The following is a 26,087-nucleotide window of genomic DNA, read 5'->3' as shown; positions in this document are numbered from 1 at the left end:
GACCCATTTATGCTTACTCTTTGTTTTCTGTTAGCTAGCCAATCTTCTATCCATGCCAATATGTGATGTGAAGGGTTGGTTTAGCTCAGTGGGCTAGACAGCTGGTTTGTGATGCAGAACAAAGCCAGCAGCGCGGGTCCCGTACCAGCTTACCCGAACAGGCGCCGGAATGTGGCGTCTCGGGGCTTTTCACGGTAACTTCATGCTTGTGACAATAAAAGGTTATTATTATTATTATGTCACACCATGAGCTTTTATTTTCCGCAAAAACATTTGATGTGGCACCTTATCAAATGCCGCCTGGAAATCCAACACCACTGGTTCCCCTTCATCCTCAAGACGTTACTTCTTTAAACCACTCCAATAAATTGGTTAAATGTAATTTCCTTTGTACAAAATCATGATGACACTGCCTAATTACCTTGAATTTATCTAAGTGCCTTGTTATAATGTCTTTAATAATAGATTTTAGAAGTTTCCATATGACAGAGAAGCAAACTGGCCTGTAATTTGCTGCTTTCTATCTTCTTCTTTTTGAATTACAGCAATAACTTAAACAATATCCAGACATACTTGAGAGTTGCACAACCTTTTTTTTTTAAACTAATGTTTGAAGTATTTTTGGAAACTGTATGTGTGTGTCATGGGGTATATTAAGGAGATACGTTTTATTACCAGTGAACAAATTTATTTGTATATGGATGTGTGCATTTTCTTACTGACGGAGCGACTGATTCAATTTAAATAACGCAGCAGCAAGCTTTTGTATTTTGAATTTGAAGGCGGTTCCTTTATCTTTCATAGATTAATGAAAACTTGACATCTCACTCATATGATTCACCCACACCTAACATACACACAAAAGTTATATACATTTACAGTTGAAGGTAAAAGAGTAATTGTAAAAATGAAATTTAACTCGGTGTCTATTTTGGTGAAATATCATACTCTGATTGTTACTTTAGCCAGTGAAGATCTGATTCTAAGAGTTGATTGGCCCGGAGTTTGTTTTTACAGGTAGGCTTGAAGATGGGACAAGGTAAGATATCTCTTTCTAGATAGTGTGGGTAGTTCCTTTGCTATGAACTGGCTATAGCAGTTGATGGCTTTGCCGTTGGATCCTCTCGCTCTCTGTTGCAAGCTTGTCTATATCTCTGGATATGTCTCTGAAAAGCAGATTGAATTTTCTTCTCCATCATCTGGAAGAGACAGGAGAGAGCTGACCTGTAAGGAACATACCGAAGAGGAGTTAAATACAGGGCGCAGCTCGGTGCCTACAGTTACTTGGGAGAGAGGAGTCAGCGGATCTGTAAGGGACAAGCCAGAGAGGGAGAGTATAACTAAGGCAGCTGCTAGAGAACACTAGGTTTGGAAAAAGAAAATCAAACCGTGACATCTTAGGATGTTCATAAGGTGACTGGCTGGCAAGTATTGCTGTTTCAGGACTGACTCTAAACAACTGGAAGCTTAAAAATAATTTAAAATATTAGCTCTTAATAACAAGTGAGTAGTCGCTGAGTCTCATCTTTATTCTGAAGTAAGATTTATTACCACTAGTAAGGTTTAGTAACTGTACATTTTATTAATAGTAGGATTAGCAAATCTATTAATATTGGTAAGGGTTATTAGCAGTACAAGTAAACGCAGCAACAAGATTATCAGTGAATAAATAGAGAAATAGTAGGGCTGCTCCAATGTAAGAGTATCCATCCTGTGCTATGTGGGGACTCAGGGATGTTTCCTATGTCCTAGATAACCATATGTGCAGCTAGCTAGTGTTGTCAATTGCAGCAGCTTGAACTCCAGGTTTTGGAAGTTGAGCAGCAGCTGGCATCATTGCGGTGCATCCGTGATGTTGAGGGGTACATGAATAACACATTTATAGAGGTGCAGCAAAGAATATTCAGGAAGAGCGGGAAGAGGTGACTACCAGACAGTCAAAAAGGAAACAGGCAGGTGTCCCAGTGCATCACACTCACCAACTAGTATTCTGAATACTGATGAGTGATTGTTCATTTGGGGAGTGCAGCCAGAACCAAGTCTATGCATCACAGGTGGCTCAGCTGTACATGAGGTACAACAAAGTCTGTAAGAGCAACGGTGATAGGTGATTCGACAGTTATAATAGATGGGCGTTTCTGTGGCTGCAGATGCAAATTCAAGATGATGCGTTGCCTCCCTGGTGCCAGGGTCAAGGATGTCACAGAGCGGCTGCACGGCACCCTGAGGTTGAAGGGTGAACAGGCAGTCCTTGTCCACATCAGCAGAAAGAGGAATGTGGTCTTCCAGACTGAATTTAGGAAGCTCGGTTGAAAATTAGCAATCTTTATCAAAAATAGTAATCTTTATTTGTTCATGGGATGTGGACATCGTTGGTTGGGCATTTAAGAGTGAATCACATTGCTGTGGTTCTGGAGTCACATGTAGGCCAGACCAGGTAAGAATGACAAATTTCCTTCCCCAAAGGACATTAGTGAACCAGATGAGTTTTTACAACAATCGACAATGGTTTCCTGATCACCACTGGACTTTTAATTCCAGATTTTTTTATTGAATTCAGTACAGAAATAGAAGATGAATGCGTGACTGGAAAGATGAAAGAGGATTTTAAACTCTTGGGACGGCACTGGGGAAGATGGGGCTTATACAGACCGGATGGCTTGCAATTGAACAGAGCCGGGGCAAAGCTCCTTAATCTGTCCCAGAGTTTAACGAGTGTTGTTGGGGAGGTTTTAAGCTAACTCGGCAGGGATGTGGGAACCAGGGGGTAATATTAAGAGAGGAGTACCAAGCACAGAATACTGGGGGAGGTAGCACTAGAGTAGGGAATAGCAAATTAATAGCTGGAGCCAGAGTAAAAGAGAAAGTAATAGAATCAATATCAGAAAGAGTGTGCTTAAATAAGACTGATAAGCTACAGATGCAGATTACCATGTGGAATTATGATGGCAGGGCTACAACAGGCAGTCCAGGGAGGGTGTAAAAGAGGAGGTGGCGTTGTATTATTACTCAAGGAGTCTGTTACTGCAGTAAGGAGGGACAATATCGTGGAAGGGTCTTCTGATGAGGCATTGTGGGTAGAGTTTAGGATTTAAAAGGGGGCAGTCACACTTCTGGGAGTGTATTATAGACCACAAAATAGACAGCGATCAATAGAGGAGCAGAAAGTAGACAATTCATTGAGGTGTGTCAAAACAATAATAGAGTAATTATATTGGGGTATTTCAACTTCCCCAACATTAATTTGGATAGTCATGTTGTAAAGAGATTAGAGGGAGCCAAAGTAGACTGGGAACAGCTACTTCTGGGTAAATCTACAGCAGAACATTTTGGGGGGGGGGGGGAAGAGAAATATTCAAAATGGAATTGGCGAGAGTACAGGTCCAACATGTATCTTTTTGGGTGAAATGTAGAAGCAACAAGTCAAGAGTACCCTGGATGTCTAGGAATATTCAGGACTAGATAGGAAGGAAAAAAGAGGCTTTTAACAGGTACAAAGGGAGCTAATGTATAGAGTCCCTCGTGGAGTATAGAAAGTGCAGGGGGGACTCAAAAAAGCAATTAGGAGAGCAAAGACAGGGAATAAAAAAACACTGGTGGATAAGATTAGGGGAAATCCCAAGATATTCCTATATTAAGAGAATAACCAGGGAAGGAGTAGAACCCATTAGGGACCATGGGGGGAATCTGTGCTTCGAGCCGGATGACATTGGTAGTGTTAAACAAGTACTTCACGTCTGTCTTCACCTTGGAGAAGGAGGGTGTTGATGCAGAATTCAGACAAAGGGACTGTGAGGTTCTTGAGCAGTATGACATAAGGAGTGAGGTGGTAGTGGAAGTTTCGGCAGGCTTAAAAGTGTACAAATCGCGGCAAGGGAGGAAATTTCAGAGGCTCTGACCCAATTTTTAAATTCCTCTCTGCCCACAGGGGAGGTATCAGAGGACTGGAGGACAGCTAATGTGGTTCCACTTTTCAAGAGATAAACCAGGGAATTAGAGTTCAGCGAGTCTCACATCAGTGTTAGAGAAACTATTTGTGAAAATTCTGAAGGACAGAATCAATCTCACCTTGGACAGGCAAGGTTTGATCAGGGACAGTCAGCATAGCTTTGTCAGAGTGAGGTCAGGCCAAACAAATTTGATTGAATCTTTTGAGGAGGTGACCATGTGTGTAGATGAGGGTAATGCAGTTGATGTAGTTTATGTGGATTTCAGCAAAGCCTTTGACAAGATCCCACATGGGAGAGTGATAAAGGAAAAAGCACATAGGATCCATGATAATGTGGCAACTTAGATCCAAATTTGGCTTAGTGATAGGAGACAGAGAGGGTGGTGGTAGGCAGTTTGTGTGAACAAAAACATATAATTTTGGCCAGGTGGTTGACAGTGAAGAAGACAGTCTTGGGTTATAGGAGGATATAGACGGATTGGTCAGATGGGCAGATCAGTGGCAGATGGAATTCAACCCTGAAACGTGGGAGTTGATGCATTTTGGAAGGCGTAACAAGACAAGGGAGTACTCAATGAGTAGCAGGATACTAGGAAGTTCAGAGGAATACAGGGATCTTGGGAGGATTGTCCACAGATCCCTGAAGGCGGCAGGACAGGTGAATGGGGTAGTTAAGCCATTTGCCTTTATCAGTTGTGGCATAGATTATAAGAGCAGGGTGGTTATGTTGGACCTGTACAGGACTTTGGTTAGGCCACAGTTGGAGTACTGTGTTCAGTTCTGGTCACTTCACTATAGGAAGGATGTAATTGCACTAGGGAAGGTACAGAGGAGATTCACTAGGATGTTGCCTGGGATGAATGGGCAGCACGGTAGCACAAGTGGATAGCACTGTGGCTTCACAGCGCCAGGGTCCCAGGTTCGATTCCCTGCTGGGTCATTGTCTGTACGGAATCTGCACGTTCTCCCCGTGTCTGATGGGATTATTGGGTTACAGGGATAGGGTGGAAGTGAGGGCTTAAGTGGGTCGGTGCAGACTCGATGGGCCGAATGGCCTCCTTCTGCACTGTATGTTCTATGAAGCTTTTTAGCTATGAGGAGAGGCTGGTGAGGGGGGACTTGACAGATGTATAAGATTATGAGGAGCATGGACAGGGGGATATAAAGCAGCTGTTTCCCTTAGTTGAAGGGTTAATAACAAGGGGGCATAATTTTATGGTGAAAGGCAGGAGGTGGAGAGTGGGTTTGAGGAAAATCATTTTTCAGCCGGAGGGTGGTGGGAATCTGGAATGCGTGCCTGGTAGGCAAGAAACCCCACAATCTTTAAAAAGTACTTGGGTGAGCACTTAAAATGTCATGTCATATAGCATTCAAGGCTATCGGCCAAGTGCTGGGAAGTGGGGTTAGTGTAGATTTAGGTTAGTTTTCGTTGGTGCAGGCTTGATGGGTTGAAAGGGCCTATTCTGTACTGTACGATTCTGAGGCCACGACTGGATGCTAAATATCCCTGGATAAAAGATGTTCAGGAAAGATAGGAAAGAAAGAAAAGTGGAAGAGTGGCATATTGATAAAGGAGAGCATTGCAATGCTGGAAAACAAGGATATCCCACAGGGATCATTTACAAAGTCTATTTGGCTTGAGCTCAGGAACAAAAAAAGTACAATCACATTATTCAGCATAGTCTATAGGACACCAACTAGTGCGCAAGATGTAGAGTAACAAATATGCAAGGGAATTGCAGAAAGTTGCAAAAATTAGAGTACTGATAATGCCAGACTTTAATTATCCAAATAAGGACTGGAGTAGTGGCAGTGTAAAGGGCAGGGAGGCGGAAGAGTTCCCAGAATGTGTTCAGGTAAATATTTGCCATCAGTACGTGTCCAGTTCAACAAGGGAGGAGGTCCTGCTGGACCAGATTCTTGGAAATGAAGCAGGTCAAGTAGATCAAGTATCAGTATGTGACTATTTGCACGTTCTCCCAGTATCGGCGTGGGTTTCCTCCGAGTGCTTCAGTTTCCTCCCACAAGTCCCAAAAGATGAGTTTGTTAGGTGAATTGGACATTCTGAATTCTCCCTCAGTGCATCCGAACAGACGCCGGAGTGTGGTGACTAGGGGATTTTCACCATAACTTCACTGCAATGTCAATGTAGCCTACTTATGACACTAATAAAGATTATTATTATTTAGGGGACATTGAATATCGTTACATATGTTTCAGACTGACCATGGAAAATGACTAAGAACAGTCCAGTGTAAGAAAAATTAACTAGTGGAAAGCCAACTTCAATAGGGTAAGAACACATTTGAGCCCAATAAATTGGAAAAATGGTAGCTGAATGGGTTACCTTCAAAGAAGAGATGATTAGCACTGGTTAGATATAGCACTTGCAGCAAAGGGGATTGAAAGGATATGGGGGAGAGGGAAGGTGGGGTCAGTCTATTGAGTTGGATGATCAGCCATGATCATGATGAATGGCGGAGCAGGCTTGAAGGGTCAATGGATTCCTCATGCTCCTATTTTATACATTTCTATGATTCAGGCATAGTCAAGGTATAGTCCAACAAAAGAGAAAGGTAGGGCAAACAAATCCAGAGCATCCAAGATGACAAAGGAGAAGAAATTAAGATAAAGAAGATAAAGTGTGTCCGTGACAGGTGTCAGGTAGAAAATACAACTGAAAACCAAGTTGAATATAAAAGCTTCAGTGGACAGAGGGGAGAAGTAAATAAGAGAAACAAAGGGAGAGTATGAAAAGAACTGAGAGCGAACATAAAAGGGAATCCCAAAGTCTTCTATTGGTATATAAATAGTAAAAGAAGGGATTAGGGACCAAAAAGGAGCTTTCCATATGGGGACAGGGCATAGCTGAAAAATAAATACTTGCATCTGTATTCACGAAGGAAGATGATGTTATCCATGCTATTGCAAAAGATGAGGTAATACAGACACCAGATGGGTTTCAAATTGAAAAAAAGGTGGTAGTGGATAGCTCATCCCTACCTAAAGTTGGTAATGCACTGAGATCGGAGGAAATGCATCCAAAGATACAGAGAGTGGAAATTGCAGAGAACTGGACATAATTTTTCAGTCTTCCTTTACTCAGGGATGGTGCCGGAGGGCTAGAGAATTGCAAACAACACATCCTTGTTCAAAACACGGTGTAAAGATAAACCCTGCTTTTACAAAAGCCAGCCAGTTTAACTTTGGTGGGGAAACTTCAGAATCAACCATTTGAGACAAAACTAATAATAATATTGACAAAGGTGGTTAATTCAGCAAAGCCAGCATGGATATATAAATAAATAATCTTTATTATTGTCACAAGTAGGCTGACATTAACATTGCAATGAAATTACTGTGAAAATCCCCAGTCGCCACACTCCAGTGCCTGTTCGGGTACACTGAGGGAGAATTCAGAATGTCTAATTCACGTAATAGCACGTCGTTCAGGACTTTGTGGGAGGAAACCGGAGCGCCCGGAGGAAACCCACGCAGACACTGGGAGAACGTGCAGACTCCTCATAGACAGTGACCCAAGCAGGAATCGAACCTGGGACCCTGGTGCTGTGAAGCAACAGTGCTAACCACTGTGCTAACGTGCTTAAGGAAGCAACATGGATATGGAATTGGCTGAGTGACAGGCAGGTGTGTAGTGGTCAATTGATTTCGGTTTCGTGGTTTATAATCTGTAAGGGCTACTGGTTATGAATTGCTTTCAGATGATGGTAATTAGGAGAGATACATAAAAAAAGGTTATCAAAAAAATTTAATTTAAAAACGAAATTAAAAACAAATTAAATAAAATAGAGATGGAGGGTAAAGCGATGTGTTGTTCCTGCATGATGAAGGAGCTGGTGAACCCCATTGTGGTTCACAGTGACCACATCTGTAGTAAACGTTGGTTGCTTGATGAGCTGGATTCTGAGCTTTGAACGCTGCGACGCATCAGGGAGTCTCCCTTTACTCAGGAATGGTGCCAGTGGGCTAGAGAATTGCAAACATCACATCGTTGTTTAAAACACGGTGTAATGATAAACACAGTCAGTCAGTTTAACTTTGGCGGGGAAACTTCAGAAACAATCATTGGAGACAAAATTAATAATCATATGGACAAAGATGGTTAATTAAGGAAAGCCAGCATGGATTTCGAAATAAATAATTTTTAAGAAATTATTAAAACACACTGTGTTCCAGGAGGCTGTCACACCACTTAGAATAACTAACTTAAATTCATCCCGTGGTCAGGGACAAGAGGGTGTGGCTGCATGTGAGGCAGGTAGAGGGGTCCAGGAAGTAGCGTTGCCCCAGGGGCATCAGCCCTTGTCCCTGTCCAACAAGTTTGAGATTCTTGCTCCTAGTGTGGCCGGGAACGGGGACTGCAGGGAGGATGAGCAAACTGACCACAGCACCGTGGTACAGGGAACCGTTCAAGTGGTGGGAGAGAAAATAAAATGTGGTTGGAATTGGGGGTAGGAAAGTTAGAGGCATTGACACTGTTCTCTGTGACCAGGGTCAAGAATCCCGAAGGTTGTGTTGCCTGCCTGGGGCTTTGGTTCGGAATATCTCATTTGGGCTGCAGAGGAACTTGGATTGGAAGGGTAAAAATCCAGTTGTCGTGGTCCATGTAGGTACCAACAATATAGGTAGAACAAGGACAGAGGTTCGGTGAAGAGAGCATGAACAGTTAGGAGCTAAATTAAAAAGCAGTAATCTCTGGATTACTACCTGAGCCACGAGCTAATTGGCACAGGGTCAATAAGATTAAGGAGGTAAATGCATGCCTCAAAGATTGGTGTGGGAGAAATGGGTTTGAATTCATGGGACATTGGCAACAGTAGTGGGGAAGAGGGGACCTGTTCCGATGCGACGGTCTTCATCTGATTCATGCTGGGACCAGAATCCTGGCGAATCACATAACTAGAACTGTAGATAGGGCTTTAAACTAATAGTGGGAAGGGGGGGATTCATTTGTATGGAGAATTATAAAATCAAAGTTAAAGGAGAAGGCAGAAGTGCAGGTTAATGACGAGGACTTTCAACTGGTTAAAGGGGGCGAGGGCTCAGGAGTGGTTAGTAAAGTTTCCAGAACAAAATGAACAGAGTATAGTCGGTGACAGGGAGAGCAAAAAAGGGGATAAATATGAGACGGTCAATGTAGGACTGAGGGTGTTGTATTTGTTGCGCAGTATACAACACAAGGTAAATGAGCTTGTTGCGCACACTGAAATTGGTCGGTATGACGTTGTGGGCATCACATCTACCTTGTTTCGTATACTGACTGCAAGGGGATTTGGGCTGAGATCTAAATATCCAAGGATATGTGTCCTATCAAAAGGACAGGCAGATACGCAGAGGGGGCAGAGTTGCATTGTTAGTAAGGAATTAAATTAAATTAATAGCAAGAAGCGATATAGGATTGGAAGGTATAGAATCTGTGTGAGTAGAGTTGAGGAATTGCAAAGGAAAAAAGATCCCGATGGGAGTTATGTGCAGGCCAGCTAGCAGTAGTCAGGATGTGGGGCAGAAAATAAATCAGGAGATAGAAAAGGCATACAAGAAAGGCAATATTATAATAATCATGGGGGACTTCAATATGCAGGTGGACTGGGAAAATCAGGTTGGTAGTGGATCCCAAGAAAAATAATTTGTGGAATGTCTACCAGATGAGATTTTTGAGCAGCTTATGGTAAAGCCCACCAGGGAACAGGCAATTCTGGGTTTGGTGGTGTGTAATGAGGCAGACCTGATTAGGGAACTTAAGGTGAAGGAGCCCTTAGGGGGCAGTGACCACAATATGATAGAATTTAACCTGCAGTTTGAGAGGAGAAGCTAGAATCAGATGCAACAGTATTACAATTGAATAATGGTAACTAGAGAGACATGAGGGAGGACATAGTCAGAGTTGATTGGAAGGGGAGTCTAGCAGGGAAGACAGTAGAACAGCAACGACAGTTTTTTGAGGTTATTCGAGAGGCACAACAGAAATTCATCCCAAGGAGGAGGAAACATGCAAATGAGCAGATGAGGCATCCATGGTTGACAAGGGAAGTCAGGGACAGCATAAAGGCAAAAGAAAAAGCATACAAAGTGATGAGGATGAGTGGCAAGTCAGAGGATTGGAAAGCCTGTAAAAGCAAGCAGAGGACAACTAAAAAAAGCAATAAGGGGGGAGAAGATGAAATAGGAGTGTAAGCTGCCTAGCAATACAAAAGAAGACCGCAAGAGTTTTTTTTCAATATATAAAAGGAAAGAGGGAGGCAAGAATAGAAATTGGACCACAGGATAATGAGGCTGGAGAAGTAGTAATAGGAAACAAAGAAATGGCAGAGAAACTGAAGAGTTATTTTGCATCAGTCTTCATGGTGGAAGACACCAGTGGGATACCAGAACTTCAGGAGAATCAGGAGGCAGAGGTGAGTGTAGTGGCCATCACTAAGGAGAAAGCTCTGGGGAAACTGAAAGGTCTGAAGGTGGATAAATCACCTGGACCGGATGGGCTAGACCGCAGGGTTCTGAAGGAGATAGCTGAGGACATTGAGGAGGCATTGGTGGTGATCTTTCAGGAATCACTGGAGGCAGGGAGAGTCCCAGAGGACTGGAAAATGTTTAAGAAGGGAGGAGGCAGAAGACTGAAAATTATAGGCCAGTCAGCCTGACTTCAGGCATTGGTAAGATTTGAGAGTCCATTATTAAAGATGGGATTGCGTGGGGAAGTCCATGATAAAATATGACCGAGTCAGCACGGCTTTATCAAGGGGAGGTCATGTCTGACAAATCTGTTAGAATTCTTTGAGGATGTAACAAGAAAGTTAGACAAAGGAGCACCAGTGGTTGTGATCTATTTAGATTTCTAGAAGGCCTTTAACCAGGCGCTTTATAGGCGGCTGTTAAGGGTAAGATCCTGGCATGGATAGAGGATTGGCTGACTGGCGGAAGGCAGAGAGTGGGGATAAAGGGGTCTTTTTCAGGATGGCAGCCAGTGACTAGTGGTGTGCCTCAGGGGTCTGTGCTGGGACAGTATACATTAATGGTCTGGAAGAAGGAGCTGAAGGCACTGTTGCTAAGTTTGCAGATGATACAAATATATGCAGGGGGTTAGATAGTATTGAGGAAGCAGGGAGACTACAGAAGGACTTGGACAGGCTAGGAGAGAGGGCAAAGAAGTGGCAGATGGAATACAATGTGGAAAAGTGTGAGGTTATGCACATTGGTAGAAAGAATGGAGGCATAGACTATTTTCTGAATGGGAAAAGGCTTATGAAAGCAGAAGCACAAAGGGACTTAGGAGTCCGAGTTGAAGATTCTCTTAAGGTTAACGTCCAGGTTCAGTCAGCAGTTAGGAAGGCGAATGTAATGTTAGCATTCATGTCAAGAGGGCTAGAATACAAGAGCAGGAATGTACTTCCGAGGCTGTATAAGGCTCTGGTCAGACCCCATTTGGAGTATTGAGAGCAGAATGGAGTCCCCGATCTAAGGAAGGATGTTCTGGCCTCCAGAGAAGGTTCGCAAGAATGATCCCTGGAATGAAGAGCTTGTCATACAAGGAGTGGTTGAGGACCCTGGGTCTGTACTCATTGGAGTTTAGAAGGATGAGGGGGATCTTACTGAAACTTACAGAATACTGAGAGGCCGAGACAGTGGACCCATAGAGGATGTTTCCACGAGTAAGAAAAACTAGAACCAGAGGTCACAGCCTCAGACTGAAGGGGCAATCCTTTAAAACTGCGATGAGGAGGAATTTCTTCAGCCAGAGGGTGGTGAATCTGTGGAACTCATTGCTGCAGAAGGCTGAGGAGGCCAAATCATTGAGTGTCTTTAGGACAGAAATAGATAGGCTTTTGAGTCATAAGGGGATCAGGGGTTATGGGGAGAAGGCAGGAGAATGGGGATGAGAAACATAAAGCCATGATTGAATGCCGGAGCAGACCGATGGGCCACATGGTCTAATTCTGCTCCTATGGTTTTATGGATGTGTTTCGGGCTGGTGGAAAATTTGTTGGGAGTTCTGCGGGATCGACTCTTAATCTTCCTGATTTATATTAATGACCCAGGCCTTGGTGTACAGGGCACAATTTCAAAATTTGTGAATAATATGAAACTTGGAAGCATTGTCAGCTGTGAGGAGAATCGTGTAGAACTTCAAAAATACTTTGGCAAGTTGGTGGAATGGACAGACAAGCGACAAATGAAGTTCAATGCGGAGAAATATGAAATGATTTATTTTGGCGGGAAGAACATAGAAATACAATATAAAATAATGGGTACATCTCTAAAGGGGGCACTGGAGCAGAGGGACGTGCATATATGTATGCATAAGTCATTAAAGGTAACAGGACATGTTGATGGAGCAGTTAATAAATCAAAAGTATCTTAAGCATTATTAATAGGGCATATAGTACATGAGCAAGGAGGTTATGTTGATATTGAATCAGACACTAGTTCAGCCTGAGCTGGACTACTGTGTCCAGCTCCTTATGCTACACTTTAGGAAAGATGGATAGTGTATAGAAAGATTCACAAGAATGGTTGCGGGGATGAGGAGCTTCAGTTTTCAAGATAGATTGGAGAAGTTGGGACTGTTTCCCTTGGAGAAGAGAAGGCTGAGAGGAAATCTGACAGAGGTATTCAAAATCATGAGGCATCTGGACACAGTGGGCGGGATTCTCCACCCCCACGCCGAAGTGGCCGCGCCGTCGTGAACGCCGTCGAGGTTCATGACGGCGCGGAACGGCCCCGGTCCCGACCGATTCAGGCCCTGACAATGGGCCAGTATCGGGGGCCGCGTCATCTACCCGCGCCAGGCCTCGTCGCCCGCGTAAAAGCGGCGTCGAATAGATGACGCGGCCGGCGCCGCATAACGGACGTCATCCGCGCATGCGCGGGTTGGCCGGCGCCAACCTGCGCATGCGTGGTTGCCGTCCTGTCCAAATCCGCCCCGCAAGAAGATGGGGGACGGATCTTGCGGGGCCGCGGAAGGAAGGAGGTCCTCCTGCAGAGAGGACGGCCCAACGATCGGTGGGCACCGATCGCGGCCACCCCACATTCAAGGTGAAGCCCGGTGCAGGATCCCCCCTCGCCCCCCCACAGGCCGCCCCCCCAGCGTTCATGCACCGCCCACGACTGCAGTGATCAGGTGTGGACGGCGCCGGGGGGAACCCGCCGTTTTGACCTGGCCGCTCGGCCCATCCGGGCCTCAGAATAGCGGGGGTGCCGGAGAATCGCCATTTTCGGTGTTTCCGGCGATTCTCCGGCCTGCGAAACTCGACCGGGCCATTCCCGCCGCTTGGGAGAATCACGGGAGGGCGTCGGACCGGCGTCCCCGGAAATTTCAGCCGCCCAGGCGATTCTCCCAACCGGCGTGGGAGTGGAGAATCGCGCCCAGTATATATGGAAAAACGGTTCCCACTAAGGATATGAGAATGGCACTGTGAATTGCTAATTCGGAGTGTTGGTGCAGGCACCACTGGCTGAATGACTTGCTTCTGCTCTAAAACGATTCTGTGATAAAAAAATGTGCTTTTAATTTAATATTTAATTTGCTGCCACTTCTCTTGCAGTGATAGAACTAAGTTTTGATACTCGAGGGATTTGTTGAAAGCCTCCAATCAAGAATCATGTTTTAATCAGGAAAGCTGCAGTTACCTTAGTAAAGGAACTAAGTGCGAGAACAAAGTCTCAGTAAGTTTCTGAACTGGGAAAATGCAGTCTTCAAAACTGAGCAGTGTGTATTCAGTCTGATTTGTTCTTAAAAAGGTATGCACCCAATATTAGAATGGCGTTGATAGTCATAGAAACAGCCAGAGAAGGGAAGCCATGCTAGACAAGATTAGTCAAGTTTCAACCTCCTGAGACAAAACCATTAAAGAGATCAAGTTCCAATACCTTAAAAGATGCACACCAAAAGGTACAAACTTGAATAAAATGAGGTCATACTGCAGCAAATTCCATCCAATCTATACAAATAACCTCATCAGCTTATTGACGGACATCTAACTGGGCAAACCAAAGACAGGGTCCTCCGGGCAAAGAGTCAATTAGAGACAAAGCAAGGGTTAACCCAAAGATAAGCATCTCCCTAAAAGAGAGGTACCTAGCAGCTAACCACTTCTAACCACCTCTCTCTCGAAGCCTGTCCTTGACCTATGCTCCTTTACTCTGCCATGTGCTTTCTTATTTAAATCACCTCTAAGTATCTTCTAAGTTTATTATGTTTTCTACTGGCCAGTTGTCCGAATTGTTTTATCAAAGTATAAGAAGACTTACTGCCTAACATGAAAGTCAAAAGTGAACTTTTACCATTGCACGGAATCAGTCCTTTTATTGAGAGAAAGCACAAGAATTCATCACCATCAGGATTCCACAACAATTCTGCGATGACATACATTTTGCTTTTATTTTAATATTTAATTTACTGTCACTTCTCTTCCCGGAATAAATTCTTCTCTCTGATGGGATTTCTGAATGTCTCTTTACCTTTATTGCTTTCCATTTCCCTGCCGGTGTTAAATAAATCATCTACCAAAACTTGCTATCACAGCCATATCTCGTTCTTCAGTGACTTTCGCCGGCTCCGACCTATTCCGCGTGGAATCCATCATTCAGGTTTTGAATCCACACGAGATAACAGGCATCAGCGAGACAGCCAGCATTCCTTGCAATATCGCTCCTGCTGCACCCCGAGATTCACCCTCAGTGCCACACGTCCCACATGAATACCCTCGACCACAGTCTCCTGCAGCACCCATCTCAAAGCTGTCCTGGTGCTGTTTCATTTCATTTTCGGCTGATCCAACACTACCACAAAACATTTTCTCTCTCCCTTTCAGATGCGAAGGAACACAGCTCCACTGATTCATGAATACCAAGGACCTTCCAGATCTTCCTTCCTCTTCACGTACCTTCTTCTAATCCCACCTCTTGCCATGTATTCACAATACTGTCTGACCGTCCCCTCTCTGACACTGAACGATCTGTGCTTAGTGGAGGACTACGCTTGATTCCCCTTATGCCTCCACCTCAATGAATTTTGAGCACCATGTGAAGCTCTTTTCTGTTAATTTATTCTTTCATGGGATGTAAGAAGCAATTGTTCCCTAATCCTTGAACTGAGTGGCCTGCTCGGCTTTCGTCTCCACGGCTTTCTTTGGCCAGGAGTCCTCCCCTTGACCATCAGAGCATTTCACCCACCTTCAGTATTCTCCGTCCACCTGGATCCCCTTCCTCTGGCCTCTTATCTGTTCTTGATCTTTTATTAAGAACTGTAGGCTGTCTTGGTATCTCTGCTCCCCTCACTCACTCTAGCCAGTCTCCGTGAACTTGCTGCACTCTGTTCTCTCAGGTCCATCCCCAACATGGTCATCAAACCTGCTAACAAGGATGTGTTATTGTTGTTTTCCGGCTCATCAATCTCTACCTTGCAGATGCTGATTGCCAATTCTCAAATCACTTCTTCCTACCTTCTTTTGACCCCACCACTGAACATCAAGCCACTGTTTCCAGGACTGTCATTGACCTCATTTCCTATGGGGATCTTTCCCCTCTAACTTCTCACCTCTCAGCTCCCAAAGCTATACAGCCCTCTTCTATCTCCTTCCCAAAAATCCACAAACAGGTCTGTCCTGGCAGACCCACTGAATCATGCCCCACAAAACGTATTTCTTCCTATCTCAACTCCATTTTCCTCCCCTTGTCCATGGCTGTTCTGAAGTCCTAAGTCATTTCAACAATTTTCAGTTTCCCAGTCGGAAACATTTCATCTTCACTTCAAATCCCTCTACACTTTCATCCCCCACAAGGACAGTATGAGGACCACAAGGGTCCTCTTGTAAATCCTCGTCTGGTCTGGGTTTCTTTTTAATGTCTGTCCTGCTGGCTGTTTTTAAAACTTTTGGTTTTGAACTGAAACTCTCCCGCTACAAGCTACTATTTGAACTGGCCCAGGCAGTTCCCTTGATTCAGTATGCTCTCTGGCATAGTCCGTGATGTCGTTTTGATGGACTTGGCTAGCAGCCAATCCCCTCTGCTTAAATTCCGGGACATCTTCTATTCTCAATTGCAATTAGTAGACCCTATCAGAAAATTCTGGAACAGAATGCAGGTTCCATTTTGGCTTTCGGTTTTCGTTCTGGACAGGAACTGAGCTGAAGCCTGTTAAAGGTCTCCCCAGAAAGGCTGGAATGCGCAGGTCTGGACAGTTCTGTGAAGGTTTAACTTCTGATTGAAAGACTGCAATCAGTTGCCAGATCTGTGAAAGTTTAAATCTCTGTTTGGAAGGCTGGCAATATAAAACACTCTTTCTATCAGCTTAGGCTGGTGAATGTTCCGTTTCTGATTAAAATGCTGGGAAACTGAATCGGAGTTATCTCAACTGATGGCCTGTGTTTAAAGACCTTCCTCTCTCCAGTCAGTTCACCTTTCGGGAGGGTGCAGTACAAGGCCACCTGGAGGAAGAAGGGGTTGGTTAAAAACCTAGTGAAATCCTCAAGTGCAGAATTCTAATATCATCTCAGTGGGTGTGAGAGCCAGTCTGGTGGAAGTCATTCAAATGAAAGTGATTCGCTGGAGAAAATTCGACCACCTCCATGTTCTAATTGAAGGGAACCAACAGAAGTTCCAAACCAACCAATGATTTCAACACTTGCCATCCTTGGAAGATCGCCAGCTACAAAGACAACAACCTCAGCAGCAAAGTTTCATCTCACATTCCCAGTATAATCCCTGTTATTTTTAACCTTTCCTGTCCCTCCCATGTGTCTGTCTTCTGTGTTTCTGGGACGGGGTTAGGGAAATAATTAGATTAGCAGATCGTTGTTTTATCTTTGCCATTACATTGCATATCTTTCTCTTGTTATAGTTTTTAAAAAAGATTTTACTTCCAAATCTGGTGCCTGTAACTCGTTGAAGCAGTGAAGGGCCCATGATCTCAAGAAACTACATCTATTATTGGTCAATTAGGGGGCTGCACGGTAGCACAGTGGTTAGCACTGTTGCTTCAGAGCGCCAGGGTCCCAGGTTCAATTCCGGCTTGGGTCACTGTCTGTGTGGAGTCTGCATGTTCTTCCTGTGTCTGCGTGGGCTTTCTCAGGGTGCTTCAGTTTCCTCCCACAAATCCTGAAAGACGTGCTTGTTAGGTGAATTGGATATTCTGAATTTCCCAGTGTACCCGAACAGGTGCCAGAATGTGGTGACTAGGGGATTTTCACGGTAACTTTATTGCAGTGTTAATATAAGCCTACTTGCGACAGAGAATAAAGATTATTATTATTAATTCACTTAATTTGGGACTCCGGGGTCTGGAACTGACCCGGATGTCATAATAGGACTCTCCACTTTTTCCAAAAACAGAGAACCAACCAGTTCCCTTGCAACCACCATCCTCCTTCGCCTGGCTGTGCTCGTTCCCTTGTTGAACAGTTTCTCTTTCAAGTTGTCTCACTTCCTCCAAATAAAAGGCATTGCTATAGGTATTTGCCTGGGTCCTAATTATTCCCGTCCTTTTGTAAGGTATGTGGAAGATTCTTTGTTTCATTGCATACCCACCCCAACTTCTTTTCCAGTGCATTGATGACTGAATCAGTGTTCTTTCCTTCTCTCATCACGTCCCTTTTCCACAGCACCTTACCATGTAATCACAGGAGGCGTAACACCTGACTTTTTACCCCCCACTTTCCTCACCATCCAAGGTGCCAAACACACTTTCCAACTGAATCTGCAATTTAGTTGATGTACTTTCAAGTTAATGTACTGTATTCACTCCTCACAATGCAATGTCCTCTATATTGCGGAGACCAAACATGATTGGGGTGGCCTCTTTGCGAACACCTCCGTTCAGTCCACAAGCATAACCCTGAGCTTCCCAGTGCTCGTCAGTTTAATTCACCACTTTGCTCTCATACTCACATTTCTGTCGTCAACCTGCTGAAATGTTCCAAAGATGCTTAATGCGGAACAGCACTCATCTTTTGATGTGACACTGTACTACCTTCTGGACTCAACACTGTTCAACAAATTCAGGCCATGAACTCTGTCCCCTAGTTTGGGTCTTTTTTTTTGCCATACACTGGCTTGAAACTTGTTTTCAGGTTTTTGCTTTCGGACAGGCTGTTCATCATTCTGGCATTTACACTTACTCTCGACAAATGTTGTGTCTCTTTACTACAACTGTCTTTGTATCACTGTCTTTGCCCTTTCTTCCATAACCTCTTTGTCATTTAACTTCTCCTGTCCTCTAGCTGATCCCAGGCCTTCCATTTTGTTCTTCCCATCTCAGTTTTCGACTGCATATAACCTATCACATTTCCATCCTCAAGAGTCATATTCAACTCGAAACATTAACTGTTTTTCTCTCCACGGATGCTGCCACCACACCTGCTGAGTATTTCCAGCACTTTCTGTTTTTACTCTGACAAATGAATCTGTGACAAGGAACAAGGATTGAGTCCACAGAGGGAAAACAGATTGGAAGCAGATGAGGTAAGCAAGTCATGGTATTGTCAGTTCCAATGCAGGGAATGGCACCTGCCAGCATTACAGCAGAGAGGCAACAGCCCATGCACATCAATGCACAAAAGCAATGTCACTTGAAATCAGCAAGTACCATGAAGAGTGTAGAGAAGTAAGATGGTTGAGAATGAATGTAAGGCTGTAATACCAGGCCCTCTGTCATCAACTCAGGCTTGCATGCAAAAGATGCCTGATCAGAAAATAACAAGTGCACAATTTTGCACCCATTGACATTGAACGGCAGAAAGGTCCTGGCAACGCACCTCCAAGTTTGCAATGAGCTGTTACTGACACTGTCACTATGGGCTCAACCATTCCACACAGAATTACAGCCTTACACTTACCCTCCATTAACTTAAATTTCGATCATCTATGGCATAGAAAGTTCCACCCAAAGTCTTGTCCAATTGACATCAAACTGAACACATTATCAAACATGTATTAAAAAACTCTAAATAGTATTGGCAACATTTTTTCTTTGTCAAGTAAAGTTTTAGAGGTAAACCATTGCACCCCATTAAACATTTCTGAATGCTGCAACGAAATGCGTCCTCTGTTTATTATGGGATTCTCCCTCCGGTTGGTCATCTCCAATCAGCCCCCTCCTGATGATGATGGGTCTTCCATGGGTGCCTTGAAATACCCAGCCAATCTCCAAGTATGGAGCCTGACCGTGAATGCTGGCAGGCCAATGTCACAGCTAAGCTAATATCATCCTAATCGAAACACACAATTTGTGGCAGGAGCCACCAGATCATATGGAAGCAAGGGAACTCTGTCCACTTGCTCACAGCCTGGAATCACTGAGTCTAACTGCTTAACTGCCACATGAGCAGAATTTGGCCAACAACAATAATACACATTCAAACCCGAGATCATCATCAGCACAAGAGGAATACTTATCCAGACCCAGTGAGGAGTTCACACAGCCTTTTTACACTTCTGATAAGTAGAACTTTAAAAGAAAATACTACCAGGTATTCCTTGTTATTTTGTCTTAAATGTCTGTTCACATTTAGTGGAAGTGTCCGTGCTTTAAGTCAACGTACCTGTGCTCCTTTCATTATCTTCTTTGCCTTTGTGTTTAGATAGTAATCACCCCAGAGAGTCTTCAGTAACACTTCAGCATTAATACCCATTTTCTGGCTGTACATCTGGACAAACTGTTCAATTCTGCAAATAAAACAAAAAAATGTCCTCATCTAACATCATGATTGATCAATTTCTACTGAGGAGTCCACCAATTGTGGGTCAGGTAATGTATTAACACCAGGTTGCAGAAAACAAAATGTTGTTGATTCCAGGGTATAGCAGTTAATATCGCATCATCCTCTAAAATATGTCACTGCACCACTGATTTCCACCATTCAAGTCTTCATTGGTCATGGCCCTAAATTCTGTATTTCCCTTCTTAAACCTCTCCGTCTCACTCTCTATTTCTGAACCCTTCTTTTGATATTTCCTGAGGCTTAGCTCTTTGATCAAGTTTTTGGTCACCTTTCCCAGAATCTCACTATGCGGCATAGTATCAAATTTTGTTCAATATCAGTTCTATGAAATTCTTGCACAAGATCCAATTTGCCCTACGAAAAAATGGCATGACGGGGTAGGCTGTGCAATTTTACTTTCATGTAATTGAAAACAAAGCCAGGTTGAGTGCATAGATATCCCCAGGGATAAAAGATGCTGCGAAGGTGAGCTAATCGAAACACACAATTTCACCTTCTCAATCGCTCTGCAGCAGCAACCAACAACGGTGACCTTTACCGGCCAACGAGAAGACCATCCACGCCACCAGCAGAAGGAAGACCAGAGTCAGGAACACGCCAGACCAAAGACCAACCATCGAGGACTGCAAGACTGTGGGTCACAGATGAAGGCCAATATCTGTCCGGTACTTGTCAGTCACTTCAAAGTTAAGTCAAGGTCTTGTATGAACTTGCTTGCAGTTTAACTTATGTTGTACGTGTGCGTGATTGAATAATTCTAACAATTGTATGCAAGTAAATAAATACAGAATTGTTTCATGAAATAAATTTGTAGTAATTTGTCCACCGCATACGGGTTAATACACAGTGGTTTAGGCACAACAGGATAGGATGGCTGGACAAGGTTCCGGAAATAGGGAGGGACAAAGCCATGGAGGAATTTGAACACAAAGATGAGATTTTAAAATTAGAGGAGTTTCTGGACCAAAAAACGAAATTAACCTGCAAATAACAGTAACACTAAAGCAAAACACTACTGATGATGGAAATCTGAAATTACAAAAATGCTTAGTAAATCACGCAGTAATTGTGGAAGGAGAAACCGAGTTAGTGCTTCAGATTGCTGACCTTTCTTCAGAACTAGGAAATGTGGAAGATGAAAAATATTTGAAGTACAGAGGCAGGGAAAAGAGGGCTGGAGAGAAAGAACAAAAGGGAAGGTCTGTGATGGGGGTAAGGTAAGGCAGAAGGGATTCAATAACAAAAAGTATGATGGTGCAAGGAAAAAGGAGATGGTAATGGAACAGGTGAAGAAACAAAAGGCAAGGTTAGAGAATGTGTAAATGGGAGTCATGGAAACATCAACAGCTGCTCACTGAAAGAAATGGGCCAAGGTTCTGATGTAAAATTGTTGAGTTCAGTCTCAAGTTCAGAAGACTTTAAAGTGCTGAATCGAAAGGAGAGTTGCTGTCCCACGAGTTTACATTTAGCTTCATTGGAACAGTATAGAAGATTGAAGATAGAGAGGTTCTCAAGTGAGTGGGGCAGCAACTTTAAATGACGGGCAACCAGAAGCTTGGGGTTGCATTTGCGAAGTGAACAGAGGTGTTCTGGAAAATTAACACCTGATCTGAATTTGGCCATCCCAATTGTTAGCAAATTGAAGAAGCATCAATTTTACTTCCGTTCAAGGAGCAGATGGATTCAGAATAAACTGGTCAACTTTGTGGGGTTTCATGAGAATTGAAAAACTTTGTTGAAAGGAGCACCCAGATAGGAATTGGAACCTTGGGCCCTCAGATTAGAAGCCAGCCTGATGCTCAACCGTCTGAGCTACCGAGGCCCCTATATGGCACCGCATTTCCAGAGGACCATAGGCTGAACTGCCCTTTGAGAACTGACTGGTCGGGATTTAACCGGAGGATCACCACACCCAAGCAAGGGCCAAGGTTGAGAAGGTGGGGCCTTCATGAATAACCTCAAGTCTGTATTGGAATTGAACTTGTATTGTTGGCATCGTTCCGCATCATGAACTAGCCGTCCAGCCAACTGAGCTAACTGATCGCCCACTAACCTACTGCACCTGATATTACCAGGCAGACTCCCATCCAACTACGAACTACACCCGAATCTGCTTAGCTTCAAGATCAGGCATTTCCAGACTAGTATGGCTGTAGGCATCCGCTAAATGTAATGTAAATGTCACCACATTTCTTGTGGGTGAAAATGAGAAGTGTTGTCCCTTGGCCTGGGAAGCTAAGAAAATAAGGAGAGTAGCAAAAAGCACCCTGGCTGCAGAGACTCTTGCATTAGGAGAGGCGGTTGACATGGCATTCCTTTTATTTAAAACATTCCAGGAAGTACTACATGGGCGAAATGATGAAGGAGATGTCCCAGTAGAGTGTTATATTGACAATCGATCCCTTCGGGATAATGTGTTCAGGATAAAAGTGAGTGAAAAAAGATTACGAATTGATATTACAAGTCTAAAACGAAGCGTGGAGAAAAAGGATATCTCGAAGTTCCAGTGAGTTGACACAAGCTATCAGTTACCAGACTTACACTAAAAAGAATGCTTGCAGTGCAAAATTATTGGGGATATTAGAAGAATGATGACTCGGGATGGGAGGTTTTTTTTTCTTGAAAAGGAAATGCACTTGTATTTTTTTTTTGCTTTTAAATAAAGGGGATCTATTAATGTTGAAATTGTGCTGCAATAGAATACAGGCTTCTTTAAAATGGTACTTAAGCACAACTGTCCCTGGATGGCCGAGAGGAACAGGGAACGTCTGTGACTTTGCTTCGCTGCCTTGGAAATAAAGCTGTTTTGAGGTACAGACGGCTCCAAACTCACTTATTCCTCAACATACTGTTATTGGAATTTATACCAATGCAGAGGAGATTGCATCTCGAACAGGGAATATATATATATATATATATATATATACTAAACTGAAAGAAGGACAAGTAAAACATTGTTTCAGTAGGGAAAAGTGTTTAAGGTTCTAGATGTTGGGAAGGGAGGAGATGAAAGGGCAGGTGTAGCATCACATACACATCTGCCACCTCTAGATGGACACCACACAAAATGCATCTGGCCCTCCCCTTTCAGCATTCCAAAGAGACCATTCCCATCATGACACCTTGGTCCACTCCACAATCACCCCGATCCCACTCTTCCCTTTCCTGCAACATCTTCTTGTATGAGTGCAATTCCTGCCTTTTTAAACTTCTCCCTTCCCACCATCTATGCCCTAACGATTTATTACATTTCATTTATTACACTGTTCACTGCTCTAGACATGAACTCCTCTATACTGGTGAAACAAAACTCAATTTGGGTGATCATTTTGGAATACTTTTGTAGCATGCAAGCCTTGCTCTGTTCTTCCAGTCACCTTTTTCCACCCTACTTTTGGCCTACTACGTTGTTCCAAGGAAACTCAAAGTAGGCTTGAGTAATGGCATTTTTTAATTGGCACGTTCCAGTATTCCAGAACCAATATTTGAGTTCAACAATTCCAGACCATAAACAATACTTATATTTTTTTCCAAATAGTAGCAGTTGATAATGATTTGACTAGTCCCACATGCACCCTCTTTTGACTCATCTTTTATCTCTTGTTCCACTACCATTTCATGTTGCCTTGCACCACATCATCATTCATCATGTAATCTCTCTTGCCTTTCACCCTGTCACACATCTTTTCTACCTATCACTGCCTCAGTGCTTGCTTAAAACGTATTACATCTCATAGAATCATAAATCCTTACAGTGCAGAAGGAGACCATTTAGCCCATCGGGTCTGCACCAACCCTCTGAAAGAGCACCCTACCTAAGCCAACTCCCCCACACTTTCCCAGACCCTACAATCCAGTAAACTCTCCCTAACCTTTTGGACACTTAGGGGCAGTTTAGAATGGTCAATCCACCTAACTTGCACATCTTTGCACTGTGGGAGGAAACTGGAGCACCTGGAGGAAACCCACGCAGACATGGGGAGAACATGCAGACTCCACACATGCTGTCACCCGAGGCTGGAATTGAACCTGGGTCCCTGGTGCTGCGAGGCAGCAGTGCTAACCACTGTGCCACCCCTAATCCTTTAACTTTTTCAATTCTGGCAAAACATCATCAACCTGACATAGTAACAGGTGATGTCTGACCTGCTGAGTACTTGCAGCATTTTCTGTATTTAATTACAAATAATACAGATGTTTTTCGACATACTCACGTTAATATATTGTCATTGAAAAGGAAATTAATCAGAGTGGGAGCAACAAGCCTGCTTGCTCGCTCAGTATTGAGACTGGCACATAAGCGGATTTCAAAAGTGCTGATTCTACTCTCATAAAAAGGTGGAGAGCAGAGAAACAGCAAAATAAACACGAGGGAAATCAGTTATCTGCCAGTCGATTATTCCAATGGTCTCCTTGCTAACAAACCTCACTCTATAAACTCCCAAATTGTAACTTAATCTAACAATAATTTAAGTATTTATTTTAAATTAATTAACTAGTGCTTAAATGTCATTCAGCGGGGTGCAGTGCTCCAACTGTGAGATGTGGCAGATCTGTGACACTTCCAGTGTTCCGGTCGACTACGTCAGCAGCAAGTGTAACCTATGGCAGCTCCTCACAGACTGCGTGGTTCGGTTGGAGCAGCAGTTGGATGCACTTAGGAGCATACAGGTGGCGGAAAGCGTCATAGATAGAAGTCATAGAGACATGGTCACACCTAAGGTGCAGGCAGACAGATGGGGGACCGATAGAAAGGGCAGGCAGTCAATGCAGGAATTCCCTGTGGCTGTCCCTCTCTCTAACAAATATACCGTTTTGGATACTGTTGAGGGGGATAGCCTTTCAGAGGAAAAGAACAGCAGCCAGAACAGTGGCACCACAACTGGTTCTGTTGCTCAAGAGAGGAGGGCAAAGTGCAGGAGAGCAATAGTTATGGGGAACTCTATGGTAAGGAGCACAGATAGGTGCTTCTGTGGACCCGAAGAGACTCCAGGATGATATGTTGCCTCCCTGGTGCCAGGGTTAAGGATGTCTCTGAACGAGGGCAGCACGGTGGCACAGTGGTTAGCACTGGGACTGTGGCGCTGAAGACCCAGGTTCGAATCCCGGCCCTGGATCACTGTCCATGTGGAGTTTGCATATTCTCCCCGTGTCTGCGTGGGTTTCACCCCCACAACCCAAAGATGTGCAGGTTAGGTGGATGGCCAAGCTAAATTGTTCCTTAATTGGAAAAAAAAAATTAGGTACTCTAAATTTATTTTAAAAAAGGATGTCTCTGAATGAACACAGGACATCTAAAGGGCAAAGGTGAACAGCCAGAGGTCGTAGTACACATAGGTACCAACGACATACGCAGGAAGAGTGATGAGATCCTGTAGAAGGAGTTCAGGGAGTTAGGCAGTAAGCTAAAAAGCGGACCTCTAGGGTTGTAATCTCAAGATTACTCCCTGTGCCACATGCCAGTGAGGCTAGAAATAGGAGGATAACAGCTAAACACATGGCTAAACCAGTGGTGTAGAAAGGAGGGTTTCAGATTTCTGGACCATTGGGATCTCTTCCGGGGAGGTGTGACCTGTATAAGAAGGACAGGGTGCATCTCACCTGGAGAGACACCGATATCCTGGCTGGGAGGTTTGCTAGAGTTACTCAGGAGGATTTAAACTAGTATGGCAGGGGGGTGGGAACCAGCGCTTTAGCTTAGAAGGTGTAATAACTGAAGGGGAAATAGAGAAAAAAAATAAGAGATCATCCTCAGGCAGAGCAAAAAAGCTGTCAAGTGTGAGAAGGGAGGTGGTCAATGCAGGATTGAGGGTGTTGTACCTAAATGCACGCAGTATACGGAACAAGGTAAATGAGCTTGTTGCGCACATTGAAATTAGCCGGAACGATGTTGTGGGCATCACAGAGACGTGGCTGCAAGGGGATCAGGGCTGGGATCTAAGTATCCAAGGATATGTGTCCTATCAAAAGGACAAGCAGATGGGCAAAGGGGGCAGGGTTGTATTGTTAGTAAGGAATGAAGTTAAATCGATAGCAAGGAGCGATATAGAATCAGAAGGCGCAGGATCTCTGTGGGTAGAGTTGAAGAATCGCAAAGGTAAAAAGACCCTGATGGGAGTTATGTACAGGCCCCCTAGCAGTAGTCAGGATGTGGGGCAGAAAATAAATCAGGAGATAGAAAAGGCATGTAAAAAAGGCAATACTACAATAATCATGGGGGACTTCAGGCGGACTGGGAAAATCAAGTTGGTCGTGGATCCCAAGAAAAGGAATTTGTGGAATGTCTAAGATTTGGTATTTTGGAGCAGCTTGTGACAGAGTCTAATAGGGAACAGGCAATTCTAAATTTGGTGATGTGTAATGAGGCCGACTTGATTAGGGAACTTCTGGTGAAGGAACCCTGA

At 43.9% G+C, this 26,087-nt stretch overlaps 1 protein-coding gene across 3 annotated transcripts in view; it reads right to left on the bottom strand.

The window, feature by feature from the left end:
* The window catches only part of efl1 (elongation factor like GTPase 1), a 450,668-nt gene that overhangs the window by 343,268 nt on the left and 81,313 nt on the right, over positions 1–26,087 (bottom strand). For all 3 annotated transcript variants that reach the window (XM_072468746.1, XM_072468749.1, XM_072468748.1), the window contains exon 8: positions 19,504–19,627. In XM_072468746.1, coding sequence (XP_072324847.1) covers positions 19,504–19,627 — 124 coding nt within the window. The remainder of the gene's footprint in view (positions 1–19,503; positions 19,628–26,087) is intronic.

The sequence above is a fragment of the Scyliorhinus torazame genome, chromosome 12 (assembly GCF_047496885.1).
Source record: "Scyliorhinus torazame isolate Kashiwa2021f chromosome 12, sScyTor2.1, whole genome shotgun sequence".
In the NCBI taxonomy this organism is placed as follows: Eukaryota; Metazoa; Chordata; class Chondrichthyes; order Carcharhiniformes; family Scyliorhinidae; genus Scyliorhinus; species Scyliorhinus torazame.
This window is presented reverse-complemented; position numbering and strand designations above follow the sequence as displayed.